The 13031-nt window shown below is 40.6% G+C and overlaps 1 protein-coding gene across 2 annotated transcripts in view; it reads left to right on the forward strand.

The window, feature by feature from the left end:
- The window catches only part of MROH8 (maestro heat like repeat family member 8), a 59045-nt gene that overhangs the window by 8689 nt on the left and 37325 nt on the right, over positions 1–13031 (forward strand). For both annotated transcript variants that reach the window (XR_007462085.1, XM_049650827.1), the window contains exons 4-6: positions 1436–1558; positions 7864–7943; positions 8907–9051. Coding sequence is in view for 1 of the 2 variants with exons in the window: in XM_049650827.1 (XP_049506784.1) it covers positions 1436–1558; positions 7864–7943; positions 8907–9051 (348 nt within the window). In the remaining variant the exon portion in view is untranslated. The remainder of the gene's footprint in view (positions 1–1435; positions 1559–7863; positions 7944–8906; positions 9052–13031) is intronic.

The following is a 13031-nucleotide window of genomic DNA, read 5'->3' on the forward strand; positions in this document are numbered from 1 at the left end:
ACTTTTATAATCAGGAAAAGAATAATACAAAAGATTTTTATTCTTCAAATAATGACTTGTTTTTTAAAAATATTTACTTCTTTTGAGAGAGATAGAGAGCATGCATGCATGTGGAAGCAGGGGGTCAGGGGGTGTGGAGGGTCAGAGAGAGAGAATCCCAAGCAGCCTCCTCACTGTCAGCACAGAGCCCCATTTAGGGTCTGTCTCATGGACAGTGAGATCATGGCCTGTGCCAATATCAAGAATTGAAGGCTCGGGGCGCCTGGGTGGCTCAGTCCGTTAAGCGTCTGACTTTGGCTCAGGTCATGATCTTACTGCTTGTGAGTTCAAGCCCCACGTCGGGCTCTATACTGACAGCTTACAGCTTGGAGCCTGCAGCCTGCTTCGGATTCTGTCTCCATCTCTCTGCCCCTCTCCAGCTTGTGCTCTGTCTCTCTCTCTCTCTCAAATATTAAAAAAAAAAAAAAAAAAAAAAAAAAAAAAGAGTTGAAGGCTCAACCTACTGAGCCACCCAGGCTCCCAAGATCTTGCATTTTAATAGGAACCCTTAAAGTCTCAAAATAATCTTTAATGGCATGAAGAGAGCTAGAAGTGGGGCACCTGAGTGGCTTAGTTGTTTGAGTGTCTGACTCTTAATATAGACTCAGGTCATGATCCTGCGTCATGGGTTTGAGCCCCACATCGGGCTGCATGCTGAGCCTGGAGCCTGCTTAAGATTCTCTCTCTCTCTCAGTCTCTCTCTCTGTCTCTCTCTCTCTCTCTCCCCCTTTCCCTCTCTGCCCCTCTCCCCAGCTCATGGTCTCTCTCTCTCCCTCTCTCTCTCAAATAAAAACTAAAAAAAAAGAGAGAGCGAGAGCTGGAAGTAACAGCATCAAAGGTCACATTTAGAAAGTTTAATCAGTTAATCAGTATATGGACAGGGTGGGTAGGTGGGGAAGCAAAGACTAAAGGTGGGGAGAGCCATTATGGAGCAGTTAGTAATTTAGCATTTAATCTAGCTGAGAGGGAAAACTAAATCGTAAGCCCAAGCAGGACCAGCAGATGAGGAATTTCATTCCCCTGTAATTTATTCATTACTTATAATAAAAGACTGATGCTAGAATTAATGAGATGTCAGATGTTTGAAACATTACAGGAAACTTCCCCAATGCCCTCTACAGGGGTGCCTGGGTGGCTCAGTTAGTTAAGCATCTAATTCTTGATTTCTGCTCAGGTCATAATCTCGTGGTTTGTGAGTTTGAGCCCTGCATCAAGCCCCACACTGATGGTGCAGAGCCTGTTTGAGATTCTCTCTTTCCCTCTCTCTCTGCCCCTCCCACATGTGCTCTCCCTGTCTCTCAAAATAAATAAACAAACATTTTTTAAAAGCCCTCTACAATTATCAAGTGAGATTATAATATGTAATTGTGTTTTGGTCATTTTTCCACAAATTCAGAGTGAACTTGAGAAGCTGACATTCCTAAGATCTTTGTCTTCTCTCAGCCGAGCTTTACCTTATGATGAAACCGTAGGAGCATTCATCCACAGCCACATAGAGGACATTGTGCATATCCTAAATGTAAGTATTGTGACCTTATCACAAATTATCAGGACCACACAGAATCAGTGACTTGACTAACAAATGTTTTAGTGGCTTTGTATAGATTATCAAATCCCTTGGCCTCTTTCATATCAATATCTGTGCATGGAAGAGAAATACTCAGGAATCTCCACAAATATAAATACCCTTGAAAACCAACTAAAAGATGAGTAGAAAGGAGAGGAACAACATTTAAAATTCTCAGAAAGGACAGCACTGCATTCTCGTTAATCACGCTATAGTTGTGAGGCAAACTCTATAATCAGATGCCTAAGTTCAAGTGCCAGCTCTGCCTCTTTCTAGCTGTGTGACCTTTGGGAAGCTATTTAACTTCTCAGCACCTCAGTTTCCTCATCTATAAAATAAGAATAGCTGTATACTTCACAGAGCTATTGAGAGTACCAAATAAGAAATAAATGTAAGTCATGTAGCATGATACCTAACACATATTTTACATTTGAGAAACATGGTTGTATTCGTTTTACTGTTGTATTTGTACTTAACTCCAGCCACACTCAGCCACATTCATTTATTGACTTATTGAGTGCCTCATAGTTCCAGGCAGTGTCGGGGAATTGAGGCTACAAAGATAAGACATGAGTCCTGTTCCTAAAGCCAAGCAAGGTATAATCAAGTGTCTTGGGGACTGTAACAAAAGTTTTAAAAAGTATAGTATGAGTATGGAGGAGTTAGTGAATGGTCGATTCCATGTCAAAAGTTCCAGAAGGGCTTTACAAAGGAGGTGATGCACTTAAGCAAGTGTTTAACTTTTTGATGCTTTACTTTTCTCATCTATGAAATATCCCCTTCAGTTTCTCTGAAACCTAAAATTCTGAATCTGAGATTTCTCACACACTCCAGGAAAATGAGTAGTTTGTTTTTTTTCCAACCCACAAATCTATAAGGCTAATTAGACTGATGATTAGTTTTCAGAATTGAAGGCTAACCAGATAACAGGTTTGTTAAGCAGTAGACAGTTATCAAGGGTCTTCTGTATTTAGAACACTGTGGTACTTTAATGAAGTATACAAATTTCCTGGAAGTGTTCATCTTTGCCCTTCAAGAGTTTACAGTCCATTTGGAAGGGACCACACTTCATAAATAGGTTGAGAACTATTCCAACTAATACATCAAGAAGAGTAAAATGATATTAATGCAGATTTAAGAATGAATACAGTTTCCTACTCGGCTTCACTCCATAGAAAGAGGGTGATAGGCAGCCATAGGACCCAAAAAAATGTCACAATTCCAGAATCTCACTTCTACAAGAATGGGCAGCAGTGGGTTGCCACATTTTCAACCAGCCAGCTCAGAAGATCCACAAATGCAAGTCACAAACAGCAAAAGTACACTGAATTTCCCCATCCCGTGCATCTAGATCTGTCCTGCCAGCAGTAAAATACCCACTGTCAGGTATCAACCAAAATTTGAGCTAAGAAGGGGTATAACCTAGAATTAAAGGTAGTTCGTGTCCATGAGAGAATTGCATGGATCATTGCATCACTGGACAAGTCTACAAATTCCCTGAAAGTCCATGTGCAGGGAATAAAAGAATACAGCTCCCAAAAACCAAGAAGAGAGGTACCTAAGAGGAGAGGCACTTCTGCTGAGTAACCTACAGGGAGGGGAAATTCATCATAAAGAAGAATTGTAAGGCATTTGCCAGTCTTCTCATGACCCATGCCAATGCATGCCTGCTCAGTATTTAAATAAAAAGAACCAAAGAAGCTATGAACAGAATATGGAAAGGATGGGGGAAAAGATCTATTATGATACTCCACGAAAGAAGATTTATAAATAAGCATATGAAAAGACGTTCCCTCACTGTGACTAGGGAAAAGCAAATTAAAACCGCAGTGAGATTCAACTATACACCCACTAGAACATTAAATACTGACCATATGACCCGGCAGTTCCACTCCTAAGTAAAACGAAGCACGTGCCCAAACAAAAACATGTACACAAATGTTCATAGAAGTTCAATTCATAATAGCTAAACCCTGGAAACAAATGTCCATCAACAGATGAATGGATAAACACATTATGGTATATCCTTACAATGGAATACTATCCAGCAATAAAAAGGAACAAACTATTGATACATGCTACAACTTGAATGAATCTCAAAATAATCATGCTGTGTGAAAGAAGCCAGAAAAAGAAGATCTATGTCATATGATTCCATTTATATAAAATTCTAGAAAATGCAAACTTATGTAAGGTGACATCAGATCAGTGGTTACCTGAAAATAGGAGTAGAGTGGGGAGAAACAGGAGTGAGAAGTTACAAAGTAACACAAAAAAACTTTCGGGAGTGATCCATATGTTCATTGTCTTCTTTTTTTTTGGTTTATTTTTATTATTTTGAGAGAGAGAGAGCAAGCCCGGGAGGGGCAGAGAGAGAGGGAGACAGAATCCCAAGCAGGCTCTGTGCCGTCAGTGCAGAGCCTGATGGGGGGCTCAGACTCACAAGCCGTGAGATCATGACCTGAGCCAAAGTTAAGAGTTGGATGCTTAACCGACTGGGCCACCCGTACACCCCCATATGTTTATTATCTTGATTGTGGTGATGGTGTTTCATGGATGTACACATAAGTCAAAATCATCAAACTATACACTTAAATACGTATTGTTTATTGTATGTCTATTATCTCAAAGTCAAAAAAGCTGTAAAAATTCTGTTGAGAACTTTAATAGAAAAGAAAAAATGCAATGGCAACTGGGATGTAGAGTAAAGAAATGATAAGATTGGGCCTCTGGGTGGCTAGTTGGTTAAGCACTCGACTTCGGCTCAGGTCATGATCTCACAGTTCACGAGTTCAAGCCCTACATCAGGCTCTGTGCTGACAGCTCAGAGCCTGGAGCCTGCTTCGGATTCTGTGTCTCCCTCTCTCTCTGCCCCTCCCACTTGCACTCTGTCTCTCCAAAAAATAAAAATTAAAAAAAAAAATTTAATAAATAAATTAAAAAATGATAAGATTGATGTGAAATTAATCCAGATAGATATTCTGATTAAGCTTGAAGGATGTGATGGATAGGGTAGACAGAAGGGACCAGTGGGTAGGGGCTTTGACTGGCAAATTACTACGTAGCTCTGTCCAGGCCAGGGTTCTAGAAATAAGCAGAATAGCAGTGGGGGTGCTTTTTAGATGCTGTTGGTGGCCAACAGCAGACACAGGCACTAAGACCTACTCTACTGGAATTTTAATGGAGGCAGACCTGTCCTTAGTGCCTCTTACTTCTCCTCTGCCTGCTAGGGGCTCTACCCTAATTCTGTACCTGGGGTCCTCCACAAAACCCAGCTACTATTTTGTTGTTTGGTAAATAAAGGTACACTTAATATTGAACAGGCACTGTATTTACTTGAGCAGCAAGGCAGGCAATGGGTGAGAATGATGTGTCAGAAGACTGTTCAGTTGTATGGGTAATAAATGCTGAAGGATTTCAGAGGATGGGCAGTTCATAGTAGACTGAACTAATATGAAAAGACTGTCCATTTGTGCCAGTGAGAGTTTGAGCTCCCTGAAACAGAATGGTGGAAAGAGAGCTATTTTAGGATTTAGAAGACATAATTCTAGTTCCAGTTCTGTCAAGCACAACCCATGTGATCTTAGACAAATCATTTAGCTTCTCTGAACCTCTAGCTCCACCTGAAAAATGGAGACAGTAATATCTGTCTGGCTTTCGTTAAGGCCTTTGAGACAAACTCTGTCGTTTTGTTAAGACTTGTTAAGATTCTTGTTGGAGAAAGCAATACAAATCAACTCTGGCTCACTTAAGTTAAAAGAAAAAACAAAAACAGCATGCTGGGATATCTCTCTTAGACTCTGAGGAAGAGGTTTAACAATCAAGCCTCCAGAAGAGCATGTTCCAGGACAACTCCTGGGGTCTCAAAGGCAGGGGTTGCTCTCCAGTGACTATGACTCAAACCTCTAGCAGCTCTCAATCTGTGTCTGTCATTCTCAAATTCCAAATTCTGGGGGCGCTTGGATGGCTCAGTCTTGGGTTCAGTGTCTGACTTCGGCTCAGGTCATGATCTTGCATTTCATGGGTTCAAGCCCCACATCGGGCTCTGTGCTGATTGCCCAGATCCTGGAGCCTGCTTCAGATTCTGTGTTTCCCTCTCTCTCTGCCCCTCCCCAGCTTGCGCTCCCTCTCTCTCTCTCTCTATCTCTCTCTCCTTCTCTCTGAAAAACAAATAAACATTAAAAAAATTAAAATTCCAGATTCTGGGAGAGGGAATCCAATTGGCTCAGACTGGGTCTGTTCTCCACTCCTTCATCAATTAGGTATGTTTGGGGGCAGCATCATATAGTAATGACATGATTTCTGGGCATCCCTGTCTGTGTATTGGAGGCAGTTCCCAGAGAAAGAATGATTGCTGTGCTCTGGATAGTCACCCAAGAGGTTTCTACTACACAAATACTTTACAAACAAAAAATAGCCTCTCACTTCTGAATTCCCCATAGTGGTTAGCATAATTGTGAACAAATAATAAGACTTTCATACCCAACTGATTGTAAAAAGGGATTGTAGGCCTGGTGGTGTAGTTAAGAGGTGCTGCCTTCATCCAGTGTGAGGGGTGTGGCTGCAGGAATGGAGAATCAGATATTGTGCAAGAACAGGCAGCGGCTATCATCATGATTGATTGGATGTGGGAAATGAATAAAGCAGAAAAAGAAATCATGTCTTTTATGAGCCCTGGGAAAGAGCACCATTGATAACAATGGAATGCTGGGAAGGTGTGTCCTTTGAGGGGAAAGATAATGAACTCACTTTTAAACACCAAGTTTTCAGGTCATAGCAGTGATCTTAGTGGTGATGCCCTTGAGATAACTAGATGTGGGCAAGGAGAGCCCTGGGGGGCTGAAGGCAGAGTCTTATGCTTTGTCCCTTCTAGACTATAAAGCCATAAAATTAAGTGAACTCCTTGAGGAAATAAGGAAGAGCATCAGGCCACCAGCAAAATCTGACCAGCGTTGGAAAGTGAGAAGAGAAAGAGAAAAGTTGGGAAGGGGCAAGAAAGAGAACACAGTAATATTTATTGAGCACTGCCTCCTGGACACTATTCTAAGTTCCCGGTGAGGCTTTTTGGTGGCAGGTAAGAGAAATCCACTCAAGGCAGCTGAAACACAAAAGGGGAGATTTGTTCTTAGTTCTGAGAACTGAGTGCTCCCAGAGTTCACATACTCAGAACTTTCTCTCCATCTCTTATCTTTGCTCCTTTGCATACATTTTCATTTCTCTCTGTCTCTCCCCCTCACCTCTCTTCCCCAAATTCTCCCTCTCTGTTACCCTGTTCATAGGGCACAGTGTTCCCAAATTTAAAATTTTCTCCTCTTAATAGGCCAGCTACACTGAGATTGAAGCTCGTGGTCTCAATTCCAGAGTGCTGAGACAAAGAATCTAATTGACCTTAGTGTGTACTCCTTTCTGGATAAGCTGGGGTTAGTGGGACAGGACGACTTAGCAGAAACATGGCTGTGAGGTACCCATTCCTATGACCCAGTTTCCAAAGAGTCTGGCTAGACAATCCAACAAGGCTTCCAGTACAACCATTTACATTTGCTATTTATATCAGCTCCTGAGACGAATCTCTATACAGATAAGGAAAGTCAGGCCCAGGGAAGTTAATACATTCAGGGTCCCACAAGGAGTGGGTGGCAGAGCCAGTGCCCAAACCCAGCTGCTGTCTAGCTCCTAACATCTCTGTTTTTTCTTCTCTGTCACTCTGCAGATACTTCCAACAAAGCAAGGCAGCTTTCCCTCTGCCAATGTGGACTTTGGAAAGCTAGTCCTTTTCTAGGACAGCCAACATAATAATATTAGGCACTATAGCAGAGTGCTGTTTAGTAGAAACAGGGGTTCAGATGCCTCAGCTGGAAATAATCACAAGTAATAAAAATGACGAATAACAGACACTAACAGTTATCAAGGGCTACTAAGTATTATGAACTAGCTCCTTTAGTATCCACAACCACCCTGTGATGGCAAATAGTGCTGTTACCACCTCATTTTACAGATGAGGAAACTGAGATACAGGAGGTTAAATAACTTGTGTCAGCTCAAATGGCTAGTAAGAGGCAGAGCCAGGCCTCAGGCTCTGGCTCCAGAGAATAATCTTCTAGCCTGGCCACTGTCCTGCTGCCAGTCCTGTGGAACAAAGGAGCAGGGCCCCATGAAGTTCCTGCTGTTGTTCTTGCAGGCCATCTACATCTCTGATCATCTGGCCCAAGGACTTGGCACATTCTTGACTCTTTAAAGTTCTTTCCCTCTCATTGCAGATGCTGGTAGAAGAGGAGCTTCTGCAATATCTCTTCAGCCCTGTGCACCAGGAGGTCTTTGTCACCATTGCTGACCTCAGGTGATACCCATATGCCCCCGCCCACTACACATGCCCCAGTTTTTCATTCAGGGTCAATACCAGAGCCAACTGACATGTTCCATATTTTGAGCTTTTGCAAACAGTTTATGTAGGGAAGGGGAAGACAAATCCATGTTGTGTGTGTGTGTGTAAGAAATTTGATTTCATATATGCTACCGTCCATATCTGAAAGACCTTATTGGAACCTCTTTGGAGTTCAGTTTTGTCCAAAGTATATTCATTGGAAAGTTACTCTCATTTATGTTTCATGACAGTACAGTTCCATAGTCCAAGAAATTTGGAGGGGCCTGCTGTTTGTCTTTCTTGGAGATTTGTATGGCATACTAACTTATTAACGATCCCAAGAAATCCTGTAAAGTTTTTTTCATATTTATTTTTTATGTATCTGGAGAGAGCACAAGCAGGGGAGGGGGGCAGAGGGAAAGAGAGAGAATCTTAAGCATGCTCCACACTCAGCACAGAGCCTGATGCAGAACTTGATCCCACGACCCTGGTATTATGACCTGAGCTGAAATCAGGAGTCAACCAACTGAGCCACTCACTCACCCCTGTAGTTGAAAAGTATTTTTGAACTTGGCTCAACCCACCATTCTCCAAACTAATAAATGTTCAGCAGAACACCCTTTGGCAAGTTGTGGTTTACTATGTTAGACTGTAGCAGGCTTTTCTCCATGGTCGAACTGGAAAAACCCTGGAAGGATGTCACTCCAGTAACCTCTTGGGAAGGCGGGGAGGGAGAGGGGAGAAGGATGGAGCCTCTGAGCCCTGAAACTCTTCCTCTAACCTTTTATGAGATTTGTCTAAACAGGCTAACAAGCACGCCATTTGTCTCTTCCATCAGAATGATACACCAATTGGCCCACCCTTTCCTCTTGGGGCCCTGCTTATCAATGTCAAATCAGATTCTTCCCAGCTCACTACTCCCAAACTGTCTTTTTTTAGTTACCAAGATGTCCATTTGCTACTTGGCTCTGAAGATCGAGCTGACTTTTTCAGTCTTCTCACAAAAAGTATAATCACTCTGCCCCCTGTAAAGACTCTTACCCAGCTGGAGGAAATCGTGCCAAGTGGATCCTACAACACAGAGGTAGTAACTCATGCTTTGCTTTAATAACGTGCCATCCACAGCGTCAGCTGATCATGGCCTTTGATAGTGCATTTGATTTTTTGGAACCAGCCAAAAATCATTTAAGCCAAATCTGGTGAATAAAATAGGGAGTTAAATTAAATAGCTTTTTTTTCCTCTTTGTCTTCTTTCTTTCTTTCTTTCTTTTTCTTTCTTTCTTTCTCTTTCTTTCTTTCTTTCTTTCTTTTTCTCTTGGCTTTTGACTTTGAAGTAGGTGGGAATGGTCCATATACTTGGCAGATATTTAGGATTATCATGTGCTAAGTATCATGAGAGGCAACAGAAATACAACACTACACTCTCTAATCTGGGGAGCTTACATCCCAGTGCAGAGATACAGACCACTGATAAATATCATATCTGGTGGTAGTAAAGTGCTATGAAAAAAATAAAACAGGGAAAGAGGAGGATAAAGAGTAGTGTGATTGGGAGGCACAGGGGCTTTTTTACGTAGGTGGTTAGGGAAAGTCTTCCTGATGAAGGGACTGTTGAAAAGATGGTATGAATATCTCTGGAGGGGAAGCTTTCAGGCAGAGAGGGAAAAAAAATGCAAAGGCCTAGATTTTCATCTGCAGCTAGTAAACTGGTTGGTAAAGCAGTTGCCAAAGGGGACTTAAGTCCCCTTTGTTTCAAGATGTCAGAAGGAAGGAGCACCTGGCTGGCTCAGTCTGTAGAACAGGGGACTCTTGATCTCAGGGTCATGAGTTCAAGCCCCATGTTTGGAGTAGAGATCACTTTAAAAAAAATGCAAGATGTCAGAAAAAGTCACAAGTCACACTTTAAAACTATTTTGATGACCCTAATTTCCCAACTGTAGTTAGAATCGGTTAACTGTGTTCCCAATAAGGCTGAAATGTCTATTTAAAATTAATATATTGTACATGGAACATTCTCCAGAATAGATCACATACTGGGACACAAATCAGCCCTCAACAAGTACAAAAAGATCGAGATCATACCTTGCATATTTCCAGACTCCAATGCCGTGAAACTTGAAATCAACCACAAGAAAAATTTGGAAAGACCATAAATACTTGGAGATTAAAGAATATCCTACTAAAGAATGAATGGGTTAACCAAGAAATTAAAGAGGAAATTAGAAAGTACATGGAACCCAATGAAAATGAAAACACGAGAGCCCAAAACCTCTGGGATGCAGAAGGCAGTCATAAGAGAGAAGTATATAGCAATCCAGGCATTCCTAAAGAAGGAAGAAAGGTCTCAAATACAGAACCTAACCTTAAAGAGCTAGAAAAAGAACAGCAAAGAAAGCCCCAAACCAGCAGAAGATGGGAAATAATAAAGATCAGAGCAGAAATCAATGATACCAAAACCAAAAAAACAGTAGAACAGGTCAATGAAACCAGGAGCTGGTTCTTTGAAAGAATTAACAAAGTTGATAAACCCCTAGCCAGATTGATCAAAAAGAAAAAGGAAAGGACCCAAATAAATAAAATCACAAATGAAAGAAGAGAGATCACAACCAACATTGAAGAAATATAAACAATAATAAGATAATTTTATGAGAAATTATATGCCAATAAATGGGCAATCTGGAAGAAATGGACTAATTCCTAGAAACATATAAATTACCAAAACAAACAGGAAGAAATAGAAAATTTGAACAGACTCATAACCAGTAAGGAAATTGTATCAGTAATAAAAAAATCTCCCAACAAACAAAAGTCCAGGGTTGGATGGCTTTCCAGAGGAATTCTACCAAACATTTAAAGAAGAGTTAACACCTATTCTTTTGAAGCTATTCCAAAGAATAGAAATGGAAAGAAAATTTCCAAACTCATTTTATGAGGCCAGCATTACCTTGATTCCAAAACCAAAGACCCCAATAAAAAGGAGAACTACAGACCAATTTCTCTGATGAAACTGGATGCATAAATTCTCAACAAGATACTAGCCAACTGGATCTAATAATACATTAAAAGAATATTTCACCATGATCAAGTGACATTTATTCCTGGGATGCAGGGCTGGTTCAAAATCTGCAAATCAATCAATATTATACTTTATATTAATTTAAAAAAAAGGATAAGAACTACCTGATCCTGTCATAGATGCAGAGAAAGAATTTGACAAAATACAGTGTCCTTTGGGATAAAAAAAAAAACCCTCAAGAAAAGGATATATGGATCCTATATATGATATAAGGATCATACCTCAAGATCATGAAAGCCATATATGAAAGACCCACTGCTAATATTATCCTCAATGGGGAAAAACTGAGAGCTTTCCCCTAAGGTCAGGAACATGATAAGGATGTCCAGTCTCAGCACTGTTATTCAACATATATTGGAAGTCCTAGCCTCAGCAATCAGACAACATAAAGAGATAAAAGGCATCCACATCGGCAAGGAGGAAGTCAAACTTTCACTCTTTGCAGACAACATGATACTGTGTGGAAATCCCAAAAGATTTCACCAAAAACCTGCTAGAACTAATCCATGAATTCAGTAAAGTCGCAGAATATAAAATCAATGTACAGAAGTCGGTTGCATTTCTATACACCAATAATGAAGCAGCAGAAAGAGAAATCAAGGAATTGATCCCATTTACAATTGCACCAAAACCCATAAAATACATAGGAATAAACCTAACCAAAGAGGTGAAAAATCTATACACTGAAAACTATAGAAAGCTTATGAAAGAAATTGAAGAGGACACAAAACAATGGATAAACATTCCATGCTCACGGATTGGAAGAAAAAATATTGTTAAAATGTTGATACTACCCAAAGCAATCTACATATTCAATGCAATTGCTATCAAAATAACACCAGCATTCTTTACAGAGCCAGAACAAAGAATCCTAAAATTTGTATGGAACCGGAAAAGACCCTGAGTAGCCAAAGTGATCCTGAAAAAGAAAACCAAAGCTGGAGGCATCACACTTCCAGACTTCAAACTGTATTAAAAAGCTGTAATCATCAAGACAGTATGGTACTAGCACAAAAACAGACACATAAATCAATGGAACAGAATAGAGAACCCAGAATGGACCTACAAACTTACGGCCAATTGATCTGTGACAAAGCAGGAAAGAATATCCAATGGAAAAAAGACAGTCTCTCCAGCAAATGGTGTTGGGAAAACTGGACAGCAACATGCAAAACCTGGACCTGGACCACTTTCTTACACCATACACAAAAATAAACTCAAAATGGATGAAAGACCTAAATGTAAGACAGGAAGCCATCAAAATCCTAGAGGAGAAAAAATAGGCAACAACCTCTTTGACCTCGGCCAAAGCAACGTCTTACTTGACATGTCTCTAGATGCAAGGGAAACAAAACAAAACTATTGGGACCTTATCAAGATAAAAAGCTTCTGCACAGCGAAGGAAACAATCAGCAAAACTAAAAGGCAACAGATGGAATGGGAGAAGATATTTGCAAATGACATATCAGATAAAGGATTAGTATCCAAAATCTATAAAGAACTTATCAAAATCAACATCCCAAAAACAAATACTCCAGTGAAGAAATGGGCAAAAGACATGTTTTCCAAGGAAGACATCTAGATGACTAACAGATACATGAAAAAATGCTCAACATCACTCATTATCAGGGAAATACAAATCAAAACCACAGTGAGATACCACCTCACACCTGTCAGAATGGCTAAAATTAACTCAGGCAACAATAGATGTTGGCGAGGATGTGGAGAAAGAGGAACCCTTTTGCACTGCTGTGGGAATGAAAACTGGTGCAGCCACTCTGGAAAACAGTATGGAGGCTCCTCAAAAAATTAAAAATAGACGACTACCCTACAACCCAGCAATTGCACTACTAGGTATTTATCCAAAGTTTACAGGAGTGCTCATTTGAAGGGCCACATGCACCCCGATGTTTATAGCAGCACTATCGACAATAGCCAAAGTATGGAAAGACCCCAAATGTCCATTGACTGATGAATGGATAAAGAAG

The sequence above is a fragment of the Panthera uncia genome (genome assembly GCF_023721935.1).
Source record: "Panthera uncia isolate 11264 chromosome A3 unlocalized genomic scaffold, Puncia_PCG_1.0 HiC_scaffold_11, whole genome shotgun sequence".
Taxonomy (NCBI): Eukaryota; Metazoa; Chordata; class Mammalia; order Carnivora; family Felidae; genus Panthera; species Panthera uncia.